Source organism: Emys orbicularis, chromosome 8, assembly GCF_028017835.1.
Source record: "Emys orbicularis isolate rEmyOrb1 chromosome 8, rEmyOrb1.hap1, whole genome shotgun sequence".
In the NCBI taxonomy this organism is placed as follows: domain Eukaryota; kingdom Metazoa; phylum Chordata; order Testudines; family Emydidae; genus Emys; species Emys orbicularis.
This window is the reverse complement of record NC_088690.1, coordinates 62896203-62917726: the sequence shown is the minus strand read 5'-3', so window position 1 is coordinate 62917726 and position 21524 is coordinate 62896203. Positions and strand designations below refer to the sequence as shown.

Genomic DNA, 21524 nt, shown 5'->3' with positions numbered 1-21524 from the left:
TAAACTGGTAAGGCAAGTACATGAATGTATAACCAAGTTTTCTAGAGTTTGCATGGGGATATTGCTGAGATTAATTTACATAATCCACACTGGAGAGTTTCCCAACATTGTATGTGAAATCACCTTTCTGAAAACAGAGCATGTCCTTGAAAATGATGAGAAAGCCCCTCCTGGTGAAATGAGCTAGAAAAGTGCAGGAAGGAAGAGAGAGTTTAAAACGAAAAGGATTTGTCAGAGATGTTACGAGGGATGACAGTGAGCATATAAAAAGGATAGAGTTGAGGGGGAACCAACCAATCTATTTGAAGTGTACAGAGACTGAATAGGAGTAACCAGCAAAACCTAGAGGGGAAACCCAGCTGAACCTTTGTCACCAAGATATGAGGGAAAGGTAATGGTCTGAAACATCTGAATATGACGATTGGGGAGGAAGTGGGGAGAAAGAGGGAAAACAGTTTAAGATGCAACTGAATTATTTGAAATGTCATGAATAGAACAACTTCCTTGTGGTTAGAAAGTGCATTTGACATCATAATGAGAGAAAAAGATGTGATCTATTTTTAATTCTTCCTTCAAGCATGCAGCAAAATGTACCATGCAGTTGCAAAGTGAGGCTAAATTTCCTTTTAACTCTTAGTGCAGATTGAGTGAGAATGTTTTGCTACTAGTGGTTGCGAGCAGCATAGAATCATAGAACTGTATGGCTGGAAGAGAACTCGAGAGGTTAACAAGTCCAGCGCCTGTACTGAGGCAGGATCAAATATATCTAGACCATCCCTGACAGGTGTTTGTCCAGCCTGTTCTTAAAAACCTCCAATGATGGGGATTCCACGACCTCCCTTGGAAGCCTAGTCCAGTGCTTAGCTATCCTTATAGTTAGAAAATTTTTCCTAATATCTACCCTAAATCTCCCTGCTGTAGATTAACCTTCAATGGACATGGAGAACAATTGATCACCATCCTCTCTATAACAGCCCTTACCATATTTGAAGACTGTTATTAGGTCCCTCCTCAGTCTTTTCTCAAGACTAAACACATTCAGGTTTTTTAACCTTTCCTCACAGGTTAGTTTTCTAAACCTTTTATCATTTTGTTTCCCTCTGGACTTTCTCTGATTTGTCCACAGCTTTCTTACAGTGTGGTGCCCAGAACGAGAGAGAGTACTCCAGCTGATCCCTCACCACTGCCGAGTAGAGCAGGAAAATTACTGCCCAAGTCTGACATACAACACACATGCACCACAGAATTATGTTAGCCTTTTTTGCAACTGTGTTCCCCCTATTTATAGCCAGTGCAGGTGGGGTACAGTTCAGTTTCTACCCCTTTTTTGGAGGGCTTGTGTGGCTGGTGGTGATAGTATAAAGCAGTGGCTCTACTCCTAAGACACCCTGTGGCTGATACCCGTCCAGGGGCAAGAGGGTGTATGGGAAAGGTAGTTGTGGCCTAAAAACCTAGTGGAGGACAACAAAGAACTAAAGAATTGCAGCAGTGGCTGAAAACTTTTTACACCTTAGCTAATGACAGTGACATTGGTGAAATACCAGGGTAGTCCCCTGCCCCCCCAATCTCTGTAAAAGATGTTATTGTTTATGTATCTTGCTGAATGGCTTCTAGTTTCTAAGGTTTCCATCTTGACTTTATTTTCTTCCTTTCGGGGAAAGGGAGTTGATTTTTTTTTTTTTAAGTATTGTTGAAAATGTTTTGACTGTTTAGGATCCAATCACACTAATTGCAGTCCTTAGTATGCCATTCCTAGGAGAAATTAACAACCTCTTGAAACCCACCAGAAACACCAGGGTGTGTATTGTGTCTGAAGAGTCCAGGTACAAAAATCAGAGAGATAACAAATAAATTAGTGGATGCACCAGGAAGCTGGGACATAACCATGATACTAGCCAACCGTCTTACTTTATGAAAGTCTACAGGGCTGTCATGTGCTCAAATACCACAGTGATGGATGATATAAAAATCTACATAGAGGAAGCTTGAAGAAGAAAGAGAAGAAGGTTGATCTTGTAGTTAAGGAGTTTGACTGGGACTCTGGAGATCTGGGATTTAGTTCCAGCTCTGTGTCAGACTTCTTGTGTGACCTTGGGCAAGTCACTCTTTTATTCCTTAATTCACTGCCTGTAAAATGGGGATATTACTTCCCTACCTCACAGAGCTATTATGAGGTTCAATTAAATGTGTAAGACATGCTCAGATACTACAGTGATGAGTACCAGAAAAGTCTATAAAATAGATGTAAACATGAGCCTATTGCAAGCTGGCTTTTGTTAACTCACTGGGATGCTTTGATTTAGACTGGTTTTTTTCTGTGGCTATTTGATCAAAAGTGCTTGCTTCCGTAGGTGGCCAAGGAAGCTGGAAGTGGTGATATTTCTGTGTCCAGCTCAGACCAGACAGTGATGGACACAGAGCCACCAATGACATTTGGTGAGAGATGAGTCAATGATAACCCTGTTTCATGGCTTGCTCCTTTGCAGGTGTACCAGTACTCGACCAGGAGAGACCGGAATGGATGTGACGAGCCGTTGCACCCTTGGAGATCCCAACAAACTGCCAGAGGGGGTACCACAACCTGCTCGCATGCCCTACATCTCAGACAAGCACCCTCGACAAACCTTAGAGGTTATCAATCTTCTACGGAAGCACCGAGAGTTGTGTGATGTGGTACTAGTCGTGGGTGCCAAAAAGATCTATGCACACCGGGTGATACTTTCAGCCTGCAGTCCTTATTTCCGAGCCATGTTCACTGGGGAACTGGCAGAAAGTCGGCAGACAGAGGTAGTGATTCGAGACATCGATGAAAGGGCCATGGAGCTGCTGATTGACTTTGCATACACTTCCCAGATCACAGTGGAAGAGGGCAACGTCCAGACCTTACTGCCAGCTGCTTGCCTACTCCAGTTGGCTGAGATCCAGGAAGCCTGCTGTGAGTTCCTAAAAAGACAATTGGACCCTTCCAACTGCCTGGGTATCCGGGCTTTTGCTGACACTCACTCCTGCCGTGAGCTGCTGAGGATTGCCGACAAGTTCACACAACATAACTTTCAGGAGGTAAGCTGCAGGGTGTGGGTTCTGGGCATTTCGTGTTTAGTGCCTCCTTACAGATCCTGCCCTTCCACCTGCAATGTCTCTTGTTCCTGGTCAGTATTGACTGGCGTAGTAAGAGAGAGAGGATGTAGCTGCAGCATTAGTACTAAGTTGCATGATAACTATTCTATATTACATACTAGTTATTTCTCAACTTAATGTTCTGATGTGAATACTACACATATTATAAACAGTGAATGCTGAAAGCTCATTGGTAAGTGGCAATGTGTATGGATTGCATCTGACACTCTGTTCCTGAACAATAGTTTGTGACGTTCCACTCTCCTGAGGTGCTGAATAGTTTAAAACACACACACACACACACACACACACACACACACACACACACACACACTTACACTTCAAAAACTAAATATAGAGTTTTAATAAAGGGATTGGAGAGAACTGGGGAAGCTGTGGGAAAAATTGCAGAGGCCTCAGAGGAGCTTTCAACTCCCTTCCCTAATCAGAAACTGTGTTTTACATCTGCCATTCAGCAACAGTTGTTTGAAAGTAATTCAAATATGTATCTGCAGAGGTGACCTTTTTAAACCCAAGCCAGGTTTTTTACTTTTTCAGTTATTTCTAGCAGATGTGAAAGACTTACCAGACATCAGTTCAGTGAAGGACTAGTCCTACTAGCCAGAAATAGATGACAGAAGAGGGTGGGGTCCCACCAAGGAATCCCGTGGGCAGAGCTCTGGTGAGAAGCATAGCCCCTCCTCACATTCTCTTTTGGGAGTAATAGGGCTGCGTTTTCTATCAGGATGCTTTTCCTGGTCACTATTTGGTGGTTTGGGAGCTATATATTTTGTGTCAGCCTCTGGCAAGAAGGTGTTTTCTAAACTTGAAGTTGTACTCCCCTGGTGGGAGAAGGAACATTATATCTCTCCAACCTCCTCCAGAACCTGCACCACTTTACCCCTCACAGCAGCCAGGAGGCTTGAAAGGAGTTACTCCTACTCTATTTCCCCGCTACCAATTTTTGGATCCCCTTCCCTTGTGAATAACTTCAATGCCTTCCCTTCTACATATAGCTTTCCCAAACCACAGCGGTATGTAATTGACAGATTGGGTGCGACCCACAGGTTTTTCTGAAGAGCTGTGTGAAACTGACCAGAGTTGTGTTCATTTCAGTCTGGTGCCACTTAGTAAGTTATGAGCAGGGGCAGACAGACTTGAGCTTGACTGTCTTTAGACACATTGAAGACTGCTCCACAGCTAACTGAAGTCACACTGCATCGATTTATGCTCAGGTGTATTTGGAAGGCTTCTCAGACATAAGGGCTAGAAGCTGAGGTTTTTGGGTTTTTTTAAATGAGTCTAAATTCTGTAGAACTTAATGATTGCCATAGGTGAGTGAATTTTTCAGGCCCAAGCTTCAAGCTTGCCATTCCACTCCACATTTTCTCTGTACTGCATTAATTCTGCTGTTTTCTTGGGGAGGGACGGTAATCAGCCAGTTGTTTATTTTCAATGCTTGCTGTTTTCAATTATTAGAGCTGTGTTCTTTCCACTGTTACATGAGTAGGGCATGACTACAAGCCTCTAAATAACTTTTTACAGTCCAGTATTTTTGTATTGAAATATTCAAACATTGATACATGCAGGTAGAATCTGAAAGTGTTAGGTCCCAGTGGCAAGGAGTCCATTTCTTCCTTTATGTTCCCACTGCAGCCAGCTTCCTGTCTTTCTTCCTACCCACAACAGATTACATGCTGCACAAAAGCTTTGACTGCAAAAAAAAAAAAAAAAAGCTTCCCCATCAAATATATTAGTGTATAAATTACTAAACTGAAGTGTGGCCTTTAGAAAGCTGCTGCCGTGATTACAACAGTATTTTTTTCTTTACTTAAAACAGTTCATATAAACTTGGAAGGGGCAGATGCTATTGTTTTTATGCCTCTATATCCATGTCCTTATCAGAGCCCTAAAAGAACTCTCTATTTTTTCATCCTCTCTCCTCCATCTCTTTCCCCATCTTATTGGGGCCACCATCCTTGCAGCCATCTTCTTTCCACCTGAAGAATGGACCAGAATCCTGTGTGGAACCCAGTTACCTGGCTATTTAATAAGCCAAAATGGACTGATAAGTAATGCAAAGTGTTCCTTCCTCCACAGGGATTGCATGTACACACTTCTGTCAACCTGACAGAATGAAACAAAAGATGAAATCTCCTGCCTGGCAACGTAGAGGACTAACCACTAGGCAACTAGGCAAAGCCAGTCAGTTACTTTGCACACAGTCTTTGAATTAGTCCATATACTCTACTGTGCTAACTTTCTAGTTCTGTTTATTTTTATGTATGTTGCTGCAATACATCATGAATTCCTTGGTAAAGTAGTTCTCCAAGTTTTCCATTCCTCTCAGTTTAATCTGTCCTAGTGAATCTCATGCATATAATGTGAAATGAATCTATTAACAATTTTATTCTATGAAGGTTTGTTCCTGCATAATTTTTTTGTTCTGTTCCTGACATCTTTGCAAAGGAGAAAAAAAATCGATTGTAGGATGGACAGCTCATGCTTTTTTGTGTCAGTAGGCAAAACTCTTACCATATATTCTATTTTAAGACATTTGTTCTGTGAGGATGAACCATGTTGTCTGGTATATAAATCAAATAATCACAGCCAATACTGTAAGATAAATTCTCCTGATTACAATCAGCATGAAAACAGTAGTGTAACCCATTCAAGTTCTTGTGTAAGGCTATAAGCTTTCAGTAAGGAAGCAGTCAAATAGTCTATAATTTTAGCCAGATAATTATCTGGAAAATTGGGACAAAGGTGATGTTTAGACATTTTTAAATTATGCGATTGTTAAATTATGTATGCTAGCAAGTTACACAGAGGTGGCAACCCAGGTGGCAGAAGCGCTAGCATTACTTTCAAGGTCTTAAAAGACCTCCCATTATTAAATAAATTGGAGAGTTACAGGATTTTGCTCCCTGCAGTGCTCTGCTACTTTTCAGACTGACACTTTGCAACGGTCAGGGCCAGCCTTAGGCACAAGCTACCGTTTGTAGGGGTGGGAGGCAGACCCAACAGACGTGCTGGCAGCCCAGTTTCTACCTCCTTCCCCAGCAGTGGGACTGCAGAGGCGAGGTAGTTTGTTGACCAACTTTATCTCAGCTTCTCCTATGACCATTGGAAGCTAGTCGGATAACTGTGACCTTCGCTGCCTGCTGAGTCCCGTTTAGCAACATGTGCTGTTGTGAGCATTTTGGATATTTTCTAATACACACACAATATTTTGAATCAGTTCTTCAAGTAACTAAATGGACCATGCAGCTGATCACTAGAAGAGTGGAAATCTTTGCCAAGAGAATTTATTTGTATTATGCTTAAAATCTTGCAGCCAGGAAGCTGAGCTCTTGCATGCACATTACTTACTGTGAAAGGCCAGTGTTCAAGCACTTCATGTTGCTGAACCTCTTTCCCAGGTGCCGTGGTAGAAACTGGGCACACTTGTGTGGAAGATGGGTTGGCTGTCAGCAATTGTGCCATGTCCATAGGTCTGTTTTATTTAGGTTGTTATACCTCTCCCATTGTCCTGCTATCTGAGTGCCTGAGCATGATATTCAGTGTGTCTTAGCTCCATAGCCACCCAGGAATGTCTGCAGCATGGCTGTGTAGTGCATTATCACTGTGCTATCATTTGGTCTGAGCATAGGAAGGAGAAGACCACCTAGGTCTTCTAATGGTGGCTAATGTCTTCAGAGAAACTTGCTTCTTATCTTGGGTACAGAAGAAATTATTAACATGTTTGCAGGTTGTCAGTGGCTTATATTTCATAGGAGATCAGTCCTTGGGGTTTTTCAGAGGCTCTGATTCCCTCTTAAGTGCAATGGCACTCTATCACTCTGTGTATATATTTAGAGAGAGTGAAAGAGACAGAGGTAGGATCATATGAGTCCATCTGCTGTCCTGAGACACTTTCCATTCTGCTACAAATCAACATCAGGAAGATTTTTTCTATATATCTACAATGGCTCTGGTAATGTGTTTTTGAGACTTTTACCTTCGGTTCTGGTTTGGATTTATTACATTACAAATAAAATGTCTTTATTTTGGTGCCACTTTCCTCTCAAATATTTATCAGCTGCAGAACATTTTTCTTTCTGTTTTATGTATTCCACATGGCAAATGAGGAGGCTGGTTTTAAACAAGGGCTTTGCTATTCCCGAATTTTGAAACTAGATTAGTGCATGCTGTGACTTACCACTTTACAGAACTTTTATATTCCCCATTCATTTGCATTGCTATCTAAAAGTTATCTGAACTTACTGGATCTGACCAATTGGATCCTATCTAAAGGGAGGGATTTCTCCTTTAACCTTGAGGTAGAGTCCAGAAGCAGTGAGTGCTTTGAAACACTGTCCTTACCTTTTTCTTTATCACCATCTTTTTGAACAGGTGATGGAGAGTGAGGAGTTCATGCTTCTTCCAGCCAATCAGCTCATAGATATCATATCCAGTGATGAGTTGAATGTTCGCAGTGAGGAGCAGGTGTTCAATGCAGTGATGGCCTGGGTAAAGTACAGCATTCAGGAGAGGCGACCCCAGCTACCCCAGGTAACCTTGAGCATGGTTCACATGCATCTGCTTTGTACAAGGAGAGAGAGATTGGATTTTGTCGGTGTAAGTAGTGGAAGTAATTCCTCTCCGGACTTCCCAGATGTGTTACAACGTTCACGGTTTCCAGTCAGCTAGGCCTAAAAGTCCAATGCCCAGGTACGTCAGTAACGGGCCCTTTAGAAATGCTTACAGATAGAAACATTAAGATTTGCTATACTGAATCGGACCCCAGGTTCATCTAGTCAATCCTGACTTCAACAGTGGCCAGTACCAGATGCTTCAGAGGATTGTGAATGAACCCATTATGGAATAACCTGCCCCTAAGGGAAGTTTCTTCTTAACCCCAGGAAGTTGATTTATACCTTGAAGTCTGAGGGTTCATACTAGAGCTGGTCAGGACATTCTCAATTAAATATGCTCTTTTGTCAAAGCTAAAATTTTGCAGCGGCGTTATCTGTTTTGACAGAGTTTTTAAGGGAAAGGTTCCTGAGTTCCACGATTCTCTGGTCAGAAATAATGAGAGAGAAAGAGAGACTCTTACTGCCCTGCTTTGCCCTTTTTGCTCCAAAAATGGACATTTCAGCACAATTGCATTTCATGAAAACTTTCAAAAGTTGTTGTGAAACAGAATTGTCATCCTCCTGTCAGCTCTAGTTTATACCCCTTACAACTCTTTGGACCCTTGTAGGACCATATGTTCATCTGTGTTTAATTCTGTGTTCTATTATACCTACTTATGCATTTAAAGTGTAAGCTGTTTGTGGCATGTTTGATGTAGTTCATTTACTGTACAATGCAGTGTACACTCAAAAGGGTAAATAGATAATAAAACTGCCAGCCAAACAAGTGCTTAGGACAATATGTATAGACATCTGCAGTCTCCTTAGGATTTTCAGTCAGGTTGTTGGTTTCATCCATTAGCAGTCTCATTGGATCAGCTCTTTTAAAATCTGATGTTGTCCTGCTGGATGACTACATTGGCTTATTGAAATTGCAAAGGTGCTATAGACAAAAAGCTGCATTGAGCCAGAGTGTCATGGTCTGAATGGCTACTGGGATTGTTATTACACTCCTATTGCTAATCTTTCTGTCCTTGTGACTGCATTATAACTTAATTGGATCACAAAGCATGTGGAAGCAAATTAGCTAATGTTGCTCTCTATTTGACTGTTCCCTCCATCTGTAAGGTGACAAGTGCGTTGCCTTTAATTGTGTTCTGTTTTGTCTCATAGGTGCTGCAACATGTCCGTCTGCCACTACTCAGTCCCAAGTTCCTGGTGGGTACAGTCGGCTCAGATCCACTCATTAAAAGTGACGAAGAATGCAGGTAAGTCCCGGTGGAAAGAGTGAAACTGAACAGTGCACTTCTATGAATTTCACTTCATATGGGTGCCTTATCTGTGTTTGCGCTCCAAAAATATTGTGATTTGTCAGTGGTAAAACTAAGGTGATACTTACCAGTTTCCTTTTCTGGGATTGGGTAGAGGGGAGATAGAAGAAAGCACTGCATTGCAAGTATGTATTTATTTGAGTAGACATTGCAATGTACCCTCAAAGGAGCTTTTTTAATCAATATTTTGGTGGGAGAGAGAGCTTTGGGTAGGCAATTTACCTTTCTGATAAATCACCCTTCCCAAGATGGCCTGTTTTTCCTATCGCTTTGGCTGTAAAGCCAGGTGCCTTAGTTACCAGGAATCCCACTGAGCACTGCTCAGAGGAAGCAATATTCTAAACAACCTAAAATAGCTTTTCTGTATCTGAAAATGTCGTGACTTTAATGGCCCGTGTAGCCAGGGGTTCCCAAACTTTTTTCCCTGAAGTCCACCCTCCAGCTGCAATAGGTACTGTGACCCACTATTAATACTTCTTGGGAAAAATTATAAATTTTAATTATTACATACATATAAACTATAACACTATACACAATGTGCATGTTTCCTTTTCATTTTAAAGTAAACAATTATAGAAATCCCAAGCAATATGCACTCAAAGAAATGCTTCAAGATCTTTGAAACCAAACAGCTCTGGTAAAACTACACTTGACTTTAAAAAAAATGTTGAGAGCAAAATTTAGCATTCAAACAGGGAAAACGCAATGTGTAAATGTACAATGTATAAAACTGAACAATAAGCAACACAACAATGTTAACAGAATTGTTAAAAAATGTGTTATTTGTTGATTTTAAAATGAAATAGTTGTCCAACTTTGAACACTATATTGTGTTTTCAATTTTTTTTAGTGTAAAATCTGAATTTCTGTGGTGCTGTGTAAGTAAAGACCCAACCATACTCTCTACTAACTAGAAAAGAATAAAACATTGTAAATACAAACATAAAATGACAATTATATTATAACACACTGAGGCAACAGGTACTCATCTGATCTGGTAAAGGAGAATCCAAACTTCAAATATGTGTAGTCAGATTTTCTTACCACTTCCTTTATTTTTTTGGCTGGCTCATTTTGTGTAGCTGTAGATGGTCTGGGACTTCCAGTATCTTCTCCGTCAGAGCATCCTTCTCATTTTCTAAAATTAAATCTATCCATGTCAGATTGAAATACTGCTTGACATTTTTTACAGTTGTAAATGGTGAACTGTGTGTACATTACTAGGTTACCTTGCAGTGAAATGCACCATTGTACTCACAAAAATTAAACTTGACATATTGCAGCTTGTTTTTAAAATAAATAAAAAAAATTTTTTCTATATTTTGTCCAACATACACAGCTCAAAACATTACATTTATATAGCTTTTACTTAGATTACATGAGTCACATGAAGTTAAATAGTTACTAAGAGATTGGCTGGAGAATGCAGTTTTGCTGGCAGACCACCCAAGACTGTGTCGTGGCACACCTTTGGGCCCTAGCCCACAGTTTTGGAACTCCTGACTATACCAACCCTCCTGGAACTAGAAGAGAATGCTAGGACTATGGGAAAGCTGCAACTCCCCTTTACAGTGGCATAAAGCTCCCCTTTCTAATGCTGCAGGCTCACGAGATATCAGACTTTGAAGCTCTGGTGTTTTTATATACAGAAAATTGTCACTCGTGTAGCACTAATTGTTCCTTTCCTGGTCTTTGGACAGGTATAATACTTTGGTGTTGGAGAAGTTCAATTTTTGTGGGGAGAAGGTGGAAGCTTTTTTCTGGCAGGTTATTTAAAATAAAATTTTAAAAAAGCTGATTGAAGTTGCTCAGGGGTTTGGAGTGTTAGAATTATTTGCAGGGTGATGGGTAAGAGGGTGGGTGGGTGAGCTAGTTAAAGCTGAATGATGAAATTTTTATCATCTGGATACCGCTTCTATCTATTGGTATTGTGTGTGAGGCTTTTAGCAATAGATGTCTTATGAATACCTAAGAGAGGTTATATATAATTATTATATATTATTATATATATATAATATTACATAAAGTCATGCATGTTCTGTTTAGTATGGCAATAACTGGAACGTGATTGGTGATGGCTGCTATTTTTAGGGATGGCATGTCCCAAATAGTACTTCCTGAAAAATGCCACTGTCACCCAGACATTTAGAATAAATGTTTTCTCTTGCACAGGGACCTGGTGGATGAAGCTAAGAACTACCTGTTGTTGCCCCAAGAGCGGCCGCTGATGCAGGGACCAAGAACTCGACCACGCAAACCCATCCGTTGTGGAGAAGTGCTCTTTGCAGGTGTGTACCATGCCTGCAACTTCGGCTGTGATCTCCAAGTTTAAATGCTCTGTTTCAAAGTTAGTCCATATGGCCAACCCTAACTATCAGACCTTCAGAAATGACATTTTATGTTACCCATCCCACATTTTCAGTTAACCTTCACTTTCTTCTTGTCTTGCATTGTCTTTGGGCTTGTCTACACTTACCGGTGATCAATGCATGGCGATTGATGCATCAACGGTCGATTTAGTGGGTCTAGTGAAGACTTGCTTAATCAACCGCAGATTGCTCTCCCGTAGACTCCTGTACGCCACCGGATCGAGAAGAGTAAGGGGAGTCGACGGGAGAGCATCTCCCATCGACAACGTGTAGTGTGGACCCCGCGGTGAGTAGATCTAAGCTACGTCAATTTGAGTTACTCTAGTCACATAACTCAAATTGCGTAGTTTAGATCGAATTTCCCCTGTAGTGTAGACAAGGCCTTTGTCTTGCAAAATGGGTTTCTGGTCTATGATTAGGGCTCCCAGGCACTGTGGTAGCACTCATAATAATACATGCTGAAACACTTGACTTTCAATGGGACTTGTGCTCCTAAACTTACGTAGGCACTTCTGAAAATCCCATCCTGTTTTCTTATTGACAGTCCTCTGAGTGAATAATTCTGATACTGTCTTCTTGGGATACTGTGTAAGAAGCATCTGTGGGCAGAAGATGTAGATAGATTATTTGTTGTAGACACATACACAGTGTGTGAGTTTGATGTACTACCCTGACACTGTTTCTTGTGTTGATTCCCGCAGTGGGAGGCTGGTGTAGTGGGGACGCAATTTCCAGCGTGGAGCGCTATGACCCTCAAACCAATGAGTGGCGGATGGTGGCTTCCATGAGCAAAAGGCGCTGTGGAGTTGGAGTCAGTGTTCTGGATGACCTCCTGTATGCTGTGGGAGGCCATGATGGTTCTTCTTACCTTAACAGTGTAGAAAGGTAGGTCTCCAGCAGATCATTGCAGAGTTAACATGCATTCAAAACATGGTGCCATCTGTGATAAGGGTGTCCATTTTGCTGTCTGTGTTGATTGCATGCTGAACAGTTGAAATACTACATCTATACTATCTACATTTCCTGCTTCAGTACATAAGCTAATATGTGGCAGTGATTACTAGCCTTTTTGACATCTGTATCAATGTTCTATTAAACTAAGACATCAGACATAGCAGGATGTAGCCTTGTTCCCTAACTTAATGGTAATCTGAGTCTGATTACTCTGCTCTGAGCTCTGTATAAGGCATAGCCTTTGACATGTAAAGGAGTAGGGAAAGGAAGTGTAAGAGTGGGCCTGGCTGTAGTTTCTGATGGGCATGGCTTTTGCAAACTTCCTTACATATGCATTCCGACTGGCTTGTTTTTTTAGTGTTGCTCATGAAGGTGAGCCTGCAAGCATATATTTACTTGTAAGGTGCGGAAAACTATCCAGACATTCTTTTCTGGGCTTGGTAAATAGAGAATTATGTGAACTTTGGAAATACATACAAGGGAGGAGGATGGAGGTCAGAATTGGGCCTTTGAAACCTTCAGTGATTTAAAGTAAAATACAGTGGAACCAGCTTTTAGTGAAGTCAGTAACTTTTCCAAGAAACACTTCATGCTAAGATGAGGTTTTACTGCAACCAGAATTGCAGTTTGCACTACATAGTGCATTGGAACAATTCAGGACTTTCATCCTTCTTCTTTATAGTTTCCCTCTGAATTCAGGGTAAGCAAGTTCCACTAGTCCCAAGCCACAGGGGAGTCGGAGATTTCCATAGATAAGCAGTTCAGACTTGAATTATTTGACACACTTTTTAGATATGACCCAAAGACGAATCAGTGGAGCAGTGATGTGGCTCCCACCAGCACCTGCAGGACCAGTGTTGGAGTGGCAGTTCTCGGGGGATACCTGTATGCTGTTGGTGGCCAGGATGGCGTCTCTTGTCTCAACATTGTGGAAAGGTATTAAAAATAAGGAAGCGGGAGGGGAGGAGAAGGAAAGATCTTATTAGAAGATGCAATTGGTGCACATGAGTTTGAAAGGAGGCAACAAATGCTGAGTGGGTTTGTTAGTGATTGTATTTGAAGGTGGATGTTTTTAGTTTAACCTGAATTCCAGCAAACAGCAACTGTCTGCCTAGGTGCCACAATGTGCATATCCTGAACCTCTTTTAGAGGCTAAAACCAGAATAGACATGTTAGTATTACCCCACCTGAATGTGGAACTGTCAGAACTACTGCTCCCCACAGATTCCTTTGGTTGCTTGGTGCAGCTCCCAAGGGAAACAGGGCCTGATGTGTATATTTGAAAGCTCAACTGGTCTCTGCTTTTTCTTGTGGCAGGTATGATCCAAAAGAAAACAAATGGACTCGGGTGGCTTCCATGAGCACCAGGCGCTTAGGAGTGGCAGTGGCTGTGTTAGGGGGCTTTCTCTATGCTGTGGGAGGCTCCGATGGGACGTCGCCTCTCAATACAGGTATGTCACTTCTCCATACTGCACTGCAACCAGTATCTTCCATGGTCCCGTTCTTTTACCCATAAGCCTTCCCCAGACAGCTGGTAAATATTTTGTGGTCTGTTTTCTGAGTGAGTTCCTCACCTGAAGTTGATTTTGCTATACATTAGTACTGTCCCCATCCTCCTAAACCACTGATAGCTGGTTATATGTTTGTGTGTCTGCTTATCACTAGTATGTTGCAATAGGCAGTTACTTTGTGCATTTTCTTAGCATTTGCCTACCAAGAGCCAGTGCATCATCTCTGCAATATCTCTGGTCTTCACTGGCTTGGGCAACAGGATACTTACTGGAGGTCACTCTGTCACAAGTGTAGATGGCAGTACAGACCAGTTGTAGCTTCACCAGATTGTCATTCTTCAGCTGAGGTGCAATAAATGACTGAACATCTGGCATTCCTGTCTTCATTAGACTGGGGTTGGGGAGAGGAGGAGGAATAGCAAGCCGTCTAGAGAAAGCAGGGAGAAGCAGTGTGGATGGTGACAAACTGACACAATGTGTTTCTGGTGTGGGGAGGAAATGTTGTGTCTTCATAGTCTGATCCGTGTTATGGCTACAAGCACAGAGTCACTAATAGAAGGGCATTAGATGGTGTCCAAAGATTTGTAATGTGACTTTCTCCACAGTGGAGCGCTACAATCCCCAAGAGAACCGCTGGCACACAATAGCTCCCATGGGGACTAGACGGAAGCACTTGGGCTGTGCAGTATACCAAGACATGATCTATGCTGTGGGAGGCCGAGATGATACCACAGAGCTCAGCAGTGCCGAGAGATACAACCCCAGAACCAACCAGTGGTCTCCTGTGGTGGCCATGACATCACGGCGGAGCGGCGTGAGTTCTGCTTCATTTGCCAGCTTGTGCTGTGCTTAGCTATTTAGCTGGAGCATAGGGAGGGCTCTGTTCTTTTCTTGCTTCTTTCACTTTTCCTGCATCTTAACCCCCTTCTAAGAGGGAAATGTTTGTAAAAAGGCAAAGCACATTGCCCAGAAGGAAGTACAAGGTGTAGCAATATTAGCTTCCTATGCTGCAAGGGGTGAGTGGGTGATGACGACAACTTTTTAATACAACTGAGAAGGGGAAATTTTTTTAGGCTGCTTTTTTCCATAAGAGTTTTGACAACTAGCACTGAGTCACGAGCACTTAATTCTGAAGCAGGGAATTCTTGAGTGTACTACATCAGTAAGTAGCCATAACCTCCCCCCCGCCCTCCCAATAGCAGCAGAATCCATTAGAGGAAAGAACATGCCATTAAACACACAGGCACTGTCCTATTGTGCGCTTTGGAGGAATTAGCAAACAGACTGGAGAGCTATCATGTTCATCTTGCAACCCAGACAAACTGGACTTTGTGATAAATGGTCACTTACACCAAAAATCACACGTCTTTCAGGTTGCTTCCAGTCCCAAGAAACCAGTCACTTACCTCAAATCAGTTGGTACCCTAGATCTTACACCAAAGACAATGCCTGTAGCCATTCCTATAATAAACTATCTAAAGGTTTATTAATTAGGAAAAAGGAGTAAGAGAGTTATTTACAGGTTAAAGCAAGCAAACATACGCACACAAATGACTTGCCATCTAAATCCTAAGAGTGATTGAATTGACAGACCACTACAACTCTAAGTGTCTTTCAGGGCAGCCCCTGGGGATCTCTGGCTTCAGTTTAAAGTCTCTGGCCCTTCACAGTTCAAATAGCCAAAACACTGGAAAATTTTCCTGTGGCTTTGTTTTATTTCCTTCATTCAGCTTCCAAGGCCACAGGATGAGCTTTCTTGCATGTAGCATTTCCCAGGTATGATAGGGCCATTAACCAATCCTTTGTATTGCAATGATCCTTGATGGCCTGTCTGATTTTGGTAGTCCTTCTGGATGGATGGGGAGAACGATTCCCATGGCTAAGTTCATAAATTCAGAGCAAACATTTTCAAAGTTATAAAGCAAAATGTACATATTTTCTTATAGCATGGAATACAGACATTATAAGTGTGATTAATGCAGCAACTTACAAGCATTTCATAGAATCTGAACACTAAATACAGTCTTATAAGACTAATACCTGTTTTAAGCAAAACTAACATACAGATGACCTGGTCTGGTCTCCAGCTACGAGGTTGTCAGTTCTTTGCTAATGCCTGCAGCCTAGGCAAGAGCTGGCATCTGGCCTGCCAGCATCACAATGAGGTCCTCGGAGCCTGGGGCTGGAGGATCCTACTGTTCGCTCTGGGATCAGTGTAGTACAACTCCGGTTGCTTATTGTGTGATGAAGGTCTTGTTCATTCTAACCCTTGCTGTTTTTATTCTCCCAGTCCCTGGGCATGAACTTGAATGTATCATTTGTGCTATCTGATGAGCTGAACCAGTCTTGAGAGCAATGACATTTAAATCACTTGTAAAACCAGCATACTGCTGATGAGTCCAACACAATTGCCAATGCACCAAGCAGCAAAACACATTTTTTGTCTTCTCTGACAGGGTGGGAAAGCTCTAATCTTCTTTTCTTTTCGGTTAACTCTACTCAGCATCCCAGGGAAGTAGCCATGTGTTTTGAGGGAATCTGTACTGAAATGTTCTAGTTGAATACGATTTTATGCTAGGTTTTATGAATCTGTATTTTAACAGAAATACTAAAATACAATTATCCCTTCTCTACCCCTACTGCCTCCAGGAACGTGTGTGCTGTGTACTGACATCTTCCCAAGGCTTGACTGCTGATTAATGAATGGTCTTTTATTGAAGTGTTTTTCTTGTGAGACAAGCCTTCAGGACCTGCAATGAAGCAGGAATAATATCTGGGGGGGTTGTTTTCTAGGTTGGCCTTGCAGTAGTGAATGGACAGCTAATGGCAGTGGGAGGCTTTGATGGCACAACGTACTTGAAGACCATTGAAGTGTTTGATCCTGATGCTAACACATGGAGGTAACCTTTAAATTCATGAAACAGTGACATTGCAAACCTTAGGCACACCTGCTTAAATTATGCTTCCCAGCAGAGTACAGATGTGTTGTGCCTCATCTTACTGGAAGTCTGGTTGATGGAGGTGACCACTGTAACCCTTTGTGTGACTTGGCTGGTTTGTTTGAAAGTGAAACCAACAGAGGGAGCAGGCAATGTGATCCAGCATGTCACATGACTAACCTCCCATTTCCAGTGTGAGAGAGAGAATCACTTTCTGAATAACTGAGAGGTGGAGAAACTGTGTTTCTCTGCCACCCATATGCGCCTGGAATGCCTTTCAGGATAGAAAGGAAATGGAGACATTCACCACTCATAATGCTGTCACTTTAGTGCTGATAGGCTGTATCAGTAGCAGTGAAGTCTCACTGCACAGCCATTTCCTAAAGAGAGGTAGCAAACCTCTACATAAGTGTTGGGCTTTCACCAAAATAATCCATATCTGAATGGTCTGTAGTGCTGCTGTGTTCCAATATGTGTCTTGCCCATTGCTCCTCTATACGTCTGACCAGAGGAGTAACAGCCATTTTGGAAATAGCTCCCTGTGGTGAGGGCCTGCAGCTTCCTTTTTCAAAACTGCAGTAGCTGTGCTTGAAGTCCCCTCTACCATCTTCATTTTGAATATAATAGAGGTGATTCTACTATAGTGCCTTATACTTAAGGACCCCAAAGACCTTTGCCCACTTTAGTGAATTTAAGCCTCACAGCACCATTAGGAAGTAGGGATTTGATTTGCCATCATACAGCTGGGGAAACTGAGGTCCAGAGAAGGTGAGTGACTTAGTCAGTTACATAGTGAGCTGTTGGCACACACTGTATTAGAACCTAGACCTCCTAATCTCAAATACTGTGCTTTGGCACTTTTTTTGTAGGCTAATCTGGAGATCTCTGTGTGTACATGTGTTTGTACATACGTGTGTGTGTGTGTGTGTGTGTGTGTGTACGTACACATGCATTGAGCAATGTCTGCTCAGTTTACCAACAAAAATAACCATGTACCTTAGCTGTTGAAGCTTAAAGATACAGAAAGCAGAACAGAATTCAGTGTGCTCCTTTGGGGCTATCTAGGCTTCACAGTGCTATGCTCTGATTCCAGAATCTCTTTAGATGGGGATCTATTGTATGAAGCAGAGGAGTTTGAGTATATGGAGTTCTGTTAAATCTGCAGGGCTAGCAGTTAGAAAAATCTTGTTTTGACCTTTAAACTAAGCAGATCTGTTATGAAACCACTGGTGGGAAATATGTATTGAACAGAGAGAGGCTGTTTTTCCAGAATCACTTTTCTGACGATAACTACACTTCAAAACAACTGTTCGTACATTAATCTAATCAGTGTAGAGTTTCAGACTCCTATTTATATCCTTGAAAGGGATTTGATGCTTTAGAAATCTGTCAGGGTGCAGGGAATAGGAAGAAATTAATGTCCTTGTCCTATTGAGCTGGCCTGAACTAGTATATTACCCTTTCATGCTGAGATTTTCCTATGTAGTGTAGGAGGCACTTCTCTCAGTTAAGCACTTTTGTGTGATGATGCCTCTGTACAGCTCAGAAAGCCAGCCCAGTGGGGAGCAGTATATACTTAATATTCCTGAGGGAATTTTGCACCAAAAAATTAAAAATTCTGTGCCAAAAAATATTCTGCACACATTTTAAAATTCTGCAAAATTCTACAAATTTTGTCAATAAATAAATGTGGAGGCTCCAGCATTGCAATGGAGAGCACAGGCCACTGGCTGCACAGAGGTGGGAGATCACCTCCAGCCATCTCCCCGACCCCACCCCTCGGGGGACAGACTTGATGGAGAGGCTACACCCAACCGTGACACGGCGCAAGGGCTGGGCTTGCCACAGAAATGCCCCGGGGCCCTGCCCCTCCACACCAGGCACACCGGGTGTGGGCAGGCAGGCTCAGCCTGGCAGGATCCAAGTGTGAGGAGGGATCCAGGTGTGGGATGAGAGGGTTCTGTGTGGGGCAATCAGGGTACGGGTGGCTCAGTGGCGGGTCTGGCTGCGAGAGGATTCTGGATGCACAGGGGCTCGTTGCAGGGTTCCAGGTGCAGGGGCAATGGGACTCTGCAGGGGGGTCCAGATGAAGGTGGTTGGGGCTCAACAGGGGAATCTGGGTGAGGGGGGATGGGGCTTGGCATGGAGGTCCAGGTGCTGGTGGGGTGGGGGTCTGGGTGCAGGGGGCTTGTCAGGGTGGGGCTTGGAGTGTGGGGAGCTCACGGGGGGTGGTGGTCTGGGTTAAGGGGGTTGAGGTTCAGTGCGGGGGGTCTGACTGTAGGAGGTGAGGCTCAGCGGGGTGGGGTTTCAGGTGTGTGGGGGTCTGGGTATGCGGGGGTCCGGATGCACAAGGATTGGACAGACAGCGGAGTTCCCCATAAAGTGACCCCTCCCCTCAGTGCTGAGGAGCGATGGGGGGAGGGTGTGGAGCTTCCTGCAGACGGGGGAGGTTCTGGGGGTGGGTTTGACCTGGCCCAGGCCGCTCCTTTCAGGGGGAGAGCAAGTCCTGTCTGCCCCAGCCCAGCCGGAACTAGCAGCTGACCCCGGTGCAGGGTAGGAGCTACTGGCCTGGGCATCCCCAGCCCCGCCTTCCCCGCACCCCTACATCCCATGCAGTGATTTACCTCTCTGCCATCTGCTCCAGGTGCCCAAAACACTGCGCCCGCATTGCTGGGGTGGGGCGCATGACCGTTCTTGTGGCTTCCCTCTGCTTCCCCTTCAGAAAGTCCTTTTTCCGTAAGGAAGCAAAGAAATCTGTGGGGGACATGAATTCTGTGCCTGCGCAGTGGTGCACAATTCCCCCAGGAGTAACTTAATTCTGCCTTTTAACCGAATGGTGACAGCCACTCTCCCTGGCAGGAGTGGTAGGACATATAGTATGGAGAGCTAGCCAAAGCATATGTTTGTAGCTAATATAGGTAGCTATTGAAGATACTAGCTTGTTTGTTACCTGCACTGAATTGAATAAAGCTGGTGATGTCTCCAATCATCTTGCCTCTCTTTATTGGCTGCGGTTCTTCTTGCTGTGTGAATTTTTTTCTCCTATGTGTGGAGCACCACTGGGAAATCCTTGATATGCAATCTGGGGTTAATGGGTGGCATTGGTGACAGTTACTGAAAGAACTCCACTGTCCTATTTCTTCCAGCAGACTGTAACTGCGTCAGCACATAGAGGAATATGCAGCTGAAGCAGGAAATGAGAGCTGATAGGCATCAGATTTCCATGTGAAATGTGGGCACTGTTTCAGTATCATAGCATGGAGAGAACAGATGATGTTTGAAATGCATTATACATTGGTCTGTTCAGCTGTGTGTAGTATAAAGCAGATGTGAGTCAGAAATTAGCTGTGCACCATGTAGAAGATTTGCCCCCTGCTCCAGGGTTGCCCAAAGCATAGCCAGAGGGCCAAATGCAGCCCACAGAGTTGCTGCCCTCTGTTCCTGTAGCTACACAGGAGCAGAAAGGAAATGCAGTGGAGTTTTCTGATGCTGGAAAACTGGAAGGAAAATAATTTGCTGTCCGCATCAAGGGAGATACATATGTGAGCAAATATGGCTATTTATTTTAGGTGTGTGTGTGTGGGTGGGTGGATTGGGGACCGCTGCCTTACTCATCAGACAGCTTAATCACAGGCATCACCTGAAATGGAGACCAACGATTGTGCTGAACTATACATGCTGCCTACGGAGGCTGTTTCATGCTTTTATCAGAGAAGACAGTGCATTAAGAGCCTAAGCAGTATGACCAACGACAACTTTTCTTTGCAGGTTGTATGGCGGAATGAACTATCGTCGGCTGGGAGGTGGTGTAGGTGTTATCAAAATGACACATTGTGAATCCCATATATGGTAAGCGTCTAATGGAGGGAAAGCCCTTGGTTCTCAATCCTATACAAACTGAAGAGACTTACTGACTCTGGAGCTCTGTGCGGCTCTAGTAAAATATAGATCCACCTTAATTCTTTGCTGGTGCCTCTTTCTATGGAATTATAAATAAAATGACTTTTTTGAGCGCACATCCAATGGGAGACCACCTTGTCAGACTCCAGGAACCACCTACTACAACTAGAAGCTTTGCTTATGTCCATATTTTTTTCTAAACAGTCTCTTGGTTTTTGAATAAACTGAACTGTAAAAGTTACTCTAGCATAAACAATGACCTGGGACTGCAAGCTGTGCCAGGAGTCTGGCAAAGAGGAGGGCCTCTCCTCCTCCAGCAGTGGAAGTGGCATCCATGCAGTGGGTGAAAGAGGAAAGTGATACTGAAAATAGTGCTTTTGCCTTATTTACAGAGAGCTTCATTTAAAAAAAAATATGTACTTGACCAGAAAGGTGCCACCTTTGCACAGAAGCTTTTCTGAGTGCAGAGTATATTTATTTTTTCATTTAATTTGTATCATGTATTTTCTTTGTATCACTCACAGTGAAAGATTCCATCTCTTTTAATTTTTTGAGATTGAGTTCTGACAGGCTGATGGTTGGGGCAGGGCTACATCCTGATACTTCTGGACGCTGCTGCGCCAAGCCACTTGGGCCTCTTAGAGCACAGGAGCTGTGAAGATTAGTGCTCTGAGCGTCTGGTCGGTTTTTGGGGCAATGAGAAGCAGGACTGGAACTCCCATCTCTTTGCTGAATTACTGATGCTCAAAAAGGAGGTTGGGGATGAAAGGTGAAAAATAGCTAGACT

At 43.1% G+C, this 21524-nt stretch overlaps 1 protein-coding gene across 1 annotated transcript; it reads left to right on the top strand.

Moving 5' to 3' along the window:
* Positions 1 to 2484: 2484 nt before the first annotated feature.
* KLHL20 (kelch like family member 20) lies at positions 2485 to 20789 on the top strand. Its single transcript, XM_065408894.1, has 10 exons — positions 2485 to 3060; positions 7513 to 7671; positions 8907 to 9001; positions 11237 to 11352; positions 12135 to 12318; positions 13180 to 13323; positions 13705 to 13838; positions 14504 to 14712; positions 16692 to 16798; positions 20606 to 20789. The coding sequence occupies exons 1-10, from the start codon at positions 2518 to 2520 to the stop codon at positions 20688 to 20690; spliced, it is 1776 nt and encodes a 591-aa protein (XP_065264966.1). The 5' UTR covers positions 2485 to 2517; the 3' UTR covers positions 20691 to 20789.
* Positions 20790 to 21524: the final 735 nt, after the last annotated feature.

Bases quoted from the DNA above. Each gene is read 5' to 3' on its own strand.
- KLHL20 (XM_065408894.1), top strand. From the start codon at position 2,518: ATGGATGTGACGAGCCGTTGCACCCTTGGAGATCCCAACAAACTGCCA. The intron at 3,061-7,512 runs GTAAGCTGCAGG...CTTTTTGAACAG, and splicing joins CACAACATAACTTTCAGGAG to GTGATGGAGAGTGAGGAGTT. The intron at 13,324-13,704 runs GTATTAAAAATA...TTCTTGTGGCAG, and splicing joins TGTCTCAACATTGTGGAAAG to GTATGATCCAAAAGAAAACA.